Source organism: Lutjanus erythropterus, chromosome 13 (genome assembly GCF_056507025.1).
Source record: "Lutjanus erythropterus isolate fLutEry1 chromosome 13, fLutEry1.hap2, whole genome shotgun sequence".
In the NCBI taxonomy this organism is placed as follows: Eukaryota; Metazoa; Chordata; class Actinopteri; order Lutjaniformes; family Lutjanidae; genus Lutjanus; species Lutjanus erythropterus.
In genome coordinates, this window is record NC_139329.1 from 16,512,076 (window position 1) to 16,518,075 (window position 6,000).

At 39.2% G+C, this 6,000-nt stretch overlaps 1 protein-coding gene across 1 annotated transcript in view; it reads left to right on the forward strand.

The window, feature by feature from the left end:
• banp (BTG3 associated nuclear protein) overlaps positions 1-5,172 on the forward strand; it is a 40,555-nt gene extending 35,383 nt beyond the window's left edge. The window contains exon 13 of the mRNA XM_084734051.1: positions 4,124-5,172. Within this exon, the coding sequence (XP_084590177.1) occupies positions 4,124-4,240 (117 nt within the window). The 3' untranslated portion in view covers positions 4,241-5,172. The remainder of the gene's footprint in view (positions 1-4,123) is intronic.
• Positions 5,173-6,000: the final 828 nt, after the last annotated feature.

A 6,000-nucleotide genomic window follows, 5' to 3' on the forward strand; every position in this document is an offset into this window, starting at 1 on the left:
TCAAATTGTTTATAGCCGTGTAAAATACCACTCCTGTCCTGATATAGAGCTCCCTGCCGACTTTGTAGTGTGATTGATCATATGCGCCTCCCTGCAACACATACGGAGAGCAAATGTGATGACCAGGCAGCCACGCATCAGGTTTTTGGATTTCCTACATAAAACTTTGCCCTCTCAGTAAGTCTTGTTGTCCTTTTGTTGTCTGTTGTTGTCTAGGTAATTGGTTCCTTGCCCCTGTGAGCACAGAGGTGATTAAAGCATCCTATATTGATTAATTTTTTAGGGGTGTGGGTCATACACAATTGCCACCCCATGCAGTGTATTCCAAGGTCTGTGCTCCATGTTGCTTGGCACAGTGAGCAATCAAACTGTTTATTTATTCGACTGATTTGTTTGAAAGGATTTTTAGGTATAAAAAGAGCTCATTTTTTCCTAATGTTTGATTGTACACAGATCTCGACAGACATCAACAAAGTTGGCAGAGGTCTGATCAGTCATCAGCTTTTTGTTCCGTGGAGTTTGGGTTCAGTCAGGGCATATGGACAGAATGAAACAGCTTGTTAACAATGTGTCTATTGATCAAACAACATTTAAAGTCATCAAAAGCAGATTTTCATTAGACTTCAGTCCCGAAATAATGTAAGGTGCCAAGAAAATATGTTGGTGCTAGGATACATCCAGTATTTTCAAGAAGACTTCTTTTAATTTTCCTAACCTACCTAGATCTATCCAACCAATAAATGATCATAGGACAAAACATGTAATGCACTGAGTTAAAACACAACAAATGTAAGAAATTAAAAAACACAGAATAGCATTCACCAGTTCTGCATATAAAAACTAAAAAAATATTCAGGGTTTGTGCTTGTCCCTAAAAAGTCTAAAATCTGAATTTTAAACCTTAAAATGTCTCAAATATGATTTTTACAGGTCTAAAAATTGATTTAATCATCAAGTTAACATTACTTTTATAAAAGTGCATTAACTTCAGTCTTGCTTTTTAAATGTGTTTTTGGTAAAATTTGTATTGATTATGTTTTAACAACTATAAACAAACACTGACCCAGTAACCACTAATGCAAACTGTGCTTGTACTTGACATGAAAGAGGCCTCACATTGCATTTATTATGGTTTTAAAAATGTCTCTAAAAGTCATGAAACCTGTAGACACCCTGTCAAGACACATTGCAAAGAATCATGGAGTCAAGTAGTCTGTCAGGGTGGTACAGGGTGGGTTATTGTCACAGTTATGTTTTGATGTCCTGAAGTGTAAACATTGCTGACTTTCAGTTCAAAGTTCAGGGGAAGGTTAGCACTGTTCTTTTTCCCTCTTTCTGAAAAGTGTTGAATTGAGAGAATTGCTCTCATCTGTTTCCAGACATATGGTAGCATTTATACAAGTTCTTGAAAAATTACTTAGGCTTTTGTATTTATTTATCTCTGCATTTTTCCTCTCTCTTTATTTAATAGTTTCCATTACACGAACTAGATAAAGTTGAATGCAGCAATATTTTTGGCATTTCTAGAGTCATTACTGCAAGGTGGTGGCTGAATTTTGAACCTCCAGTCCAGGTCTAAAGTTGTGGCTGCAGAGAGACAATGCCAGAACATTTTCTGATACATACAATTCAAAGCAATGGATCCATTATCCATCAGTGTTTCCAAGTGGAGTGCGAGGCCAGAACTATGACATTTCAGGATGTCCAGTGTTTCAAATTCTCAGTGAAAAACACGGATCCATATGAGTTCAAATTGGCCTCTTTGCTGCCAGTGCGTACAGTGTGTCAGCCTCATGTGTTGTTACATTGTGTGTGCTGCTGTTGTGCAGCTGTGCTCCATTCAACGCTGTTGTCTAGTGACAGCATGCTGGGCTGGAGGGAGGATTAAATGCTGCAGGTGTGTTTGAGGAAACCTTTGGCGTGCATTCGAGGAAGGAGTGAGTCACTCTTCATAGTCATCATCTAGGACTGAGTCATGAACCTCTCATCTTTTAAGGGGTTTTTAGCTGCACAATACCTCACTCTGTCTGACAACGAGCGTAGAGACAGTCGGGGAGCATTAAAATACAAATAGCTCATCTCTTGTCAAATCTCTCTCCACCTGTCACTCTGGTTCTTTTCTTCTTTTCTCAGTCGTCTTTCTTCTCTCTGATATATCTCTCCTCTAATCTCTCTCGTCATTCCTTTCCCCCTATCTCTGCTCCATTCACTGTGGTTGTCTCCCAAAATGACACAGGAGCAGGGGCTGCAGTATGGCCTCCATCTGTTAGTTCATAGGAAACACATTTCACCTGTGTTGCAGCATTCTTAAAATGACATGGATTAGTTCAAGTAGGATGCTAAATAATTGGTAGATGTTTCTCATGTGAAATGGCACTGTTTTCTCATGCTGGGATGATCCGCTTATCCCCTGATTCAATACTACTACAATATTTGGGTGCCAGTTGGATGTATATTGAGATTCTAAAGGATTGTGATTTGATATAACAATTTTTATTTGCTTTTTTAACATTATAGATAGAGATGCACGGATTTCAATTTTCTTGGCCGATTCCGTTTTTTTTTTTTTTTTTTTTTTTAGGGTCTGACATGCGGATTTCTGATTTTCAGTCTTTGTAACAACTATAATGGACAGCATTCACAAACATTTTTGCAACTTTTCTTGTAAAACTTAAATTGGATGTTCATAATGAAATACTGACTATTAAATATTCATTAAATAGTATTTTACATTTTCTCCAAAGTCCACCAGGTTACAGCCAGGCCTTATTAGAGTTTTATATTAAAATTATGAACAGGGCCAATGCGATCTCGCGAGATCATGGGATATCATGGGATCTCGCGGGATTTCACGTGATCTCATGTGGAAACAGATATAAACAAGCCGGAGACAAGACGCGTGCAACAGTTTGCTGCAGTAAAACTCTGCCTTGAGAAAAACAGTCAAGTTAAATGAGTCTGTTTGAGAAAATTCTTTTTGACACATAATAACAAAAAACTTAATATTTTGTATGGCCTCCTTTGGCCTTAATAACAGCTTGCATTCTTGCTGGCATTGTTTTTATGTACTTTTCGACAGTCTCTTTTGTTATTGACCCCATACCATAATGGAATCTCCACCAATTCTCCAGCTTTTCTGCAGACATAAACACGACAGTGCTGACGGAAGAGTTCAAACTTGGACTCATCCGTCCAGAGTACCTTCTTCCAGTCATCAACAGTCCAGTGTTTGTGCTCCCTGGCAAATCTGAGGCCTTTCTGGATGTTTGCAAGCCTCAATAATGGCTTTTAGCAGCTAGTCTTCCCTGTAAGCCTCGTTCCGTCAGTCGGCTGCTTATGGTCATTCTGGAGACTTTCTCAGTCTCTGATCTAGAAGCATTTATCTCTGCCTGAAGATCAGCAGTGGTCTTCCTTCTGTCTCTAATACTTAAAATTTTGAGGTGTCTGACATTTGCTTCAGTTAACTTTCATTTCCTGCCTCCTTGGCGCATTTTGTAAGTACCAGTCTCTGCAATTGGCTCCAAAGCATACTTGACCACACTATGAGAACACTTTGTCTTTCCCTGTTTGCCTCAGAGACCATCCAGCATCATGAAGTGTTTTAATGTGTACTCTTTCATTTTCAGTGAGCTCTCGACATTTTACCATTTTGAACAGGAATGAGGAATTTCAAACTGAATTAATCTTTTTATACCTAAATTTGAGCCAGCTCACTGGGCTTCACTGAGAAGTCAGAAATTAAATCAAGCATAACATTCAACCACTAAAACTATTTTTTCTGTTCAAGAATGTAAGTCGATAACTATATTTTGACATCTTAATCAGGAAATAATAATGTGCTTTACTCTTTTTTTCTGCTTTTTTTGTAAAACAGTAATTTGAAAATTCATGGATAACAATAATAATTATATTTTTAGCATTAAAAATATCATTTCGGTTGAAGAGCTTCTACATACTGGTGTATTAACCATTACAGAAACATAAAAAATGATTTTGATATGTACTGATGCTGTTAATTTAGAGCAGCTGTGGCATAAACCTTACATTGGGAATCAAAAGAAGAATCACGATACATAAGAGTATTAACTTTATTCCATTCATCACCTCTTCCCATGTGTTTCAGGCTGCTGAGCTGGCCCCGGCCCTGCAGACAGACATTGAGGTGAAAGAGGCCATCCAGGGTGCCATCCAGGGAGAGAACAGCGAGGTGGTCCAGATTGTCACCTCAGTGGCCACCTGAGAGCCTCGCCTGCTTCACACACAGCCCAGAAGTCTGCTCTGCAGCATGGCCTGACGAGTCTCAAAGGTCAACAATTGCATACAGTCTGACAAGCAATTAAGTCAGAAAGCTTTTTAACAAATTCTGAAGGTCACTGATGAAACACAGGGAAGATTTTTTTTTTTTTTCCCCACAAACTCCTCAATTCTTTGCCAACCAGATGTCGCAATGTGGAAATGTTCACAGAGAACTTGAAAAGACTATGATACTCCAAAATCAACTGTGGTCTTTCTGGTGTTTTCATCACCAGAAGGACCTGGCCCACCACAGAATACACACTGGGATTATTGTCTGTCCAGGGAGGATGCTGCTTATGCAGACCATCACCCTGCCACTTCATCAGCACACACGCTTGTTTACATCAGCTTTGGAAAATAGTGAAGTTATTTGGAGTTAAGCCGCTTGGCTAACCCCAAAAACCCCCATGAGGGTTTGTAAAACCCCTGAATCCCACCTCAAACAACCAGAAACTGTGCTCCTTTTCTCGTCATTTCTTGTCACGGCGGACTGCAGTGGAAAGTAGATTTAGCTGAGGACAGCTACTCTTGGTTGTGATTAATCTGGTTTCCTGTCACCATGATTCAGTCCATACTATGTCTCCCGGCTCTGAGCCTTGCCTTCCCTTTATTTCGCTCAGCTTGTTTTCATATTGTTTTAGCCGCACAGCTTTGTTTATTTGCTTGATTTATCTAATTGTAACATGCCGAAATTTTTGGGGAGCTTTAATTTTGGAGGTAGAAGACCATGAAATAGAAGAGATGGTGCCAGTGGTAGACAGTACAAGTGGCTTGTAGAATACCAAGGAAACCTTGAAGTTGTTTATTTTCCCCTGTGTTTTTTCTCTGTGTAAGATACATTCATGTGAATAAAACATGTTTGTGGTTGCCATAAAAGTGTGTTTTTATTTTGATTTTCCCTTCATTTCCATCAACCGTGGTCATCAAAATGGCTTCAAAGATTTCCAAGACATGATTTTGCTTTCATCCACTGCAAATAGACAGTTGACGAGAGCATGAAATGATAGTTTGGTTTTGAGGTCTTGTTTCATGTTGAGCTAATTTATTTACTATTTCTGAAGTAAAGATGCATCATGTCAACTTCAGTAACCATAGGATTATGCTACTGTTTTGTCAGCAATCTTGACAACATACACAGAAAAAATAAGTTGTCAGTTAGTCTCAATGTGATTTCTGACAAAAGACTAAATAATATGTTGCCCTCATCATAATATATACATTTCTGAAATGTAACTACACGTCATCAAAATGCACTCTGTGCCCACAACAGGGTTATGTTTTCCTGTCTATAAAGACACAGAGACTGTGTTATTGTGTTGTGTTGGAGTGATGCTCCGACTGCTAATGATAAATATCTCTGCAGTCAGCAATAAAAGAGATAAGCAAGATGCTCTGAAGCTGTGTGCTGGTTTGGGGAAGTTTCCCATGCTCGGTGTGATGTAATAGTGTATTTTGGATAGTAAGAAAGAACTGGGCGACAAAATGAACTTGATAAAACAACATCCACAGTCTTGGCTGCTTCCTCTTGTTTCCTCTCAGTCTTGTTGCTGTCTCTGACCCCCTTTACATTCCCTCTTCATCTTGTCCATTCCCCTCCACGACCCTCTCCTACGTGTTCCTCTTCTCTGGCTCGACTTGTGTGTTTCCCCCTGCACTTTTGGAAGCCCATATAACTTCCCTTTAAAAGGATACCTTAAGCTAGGA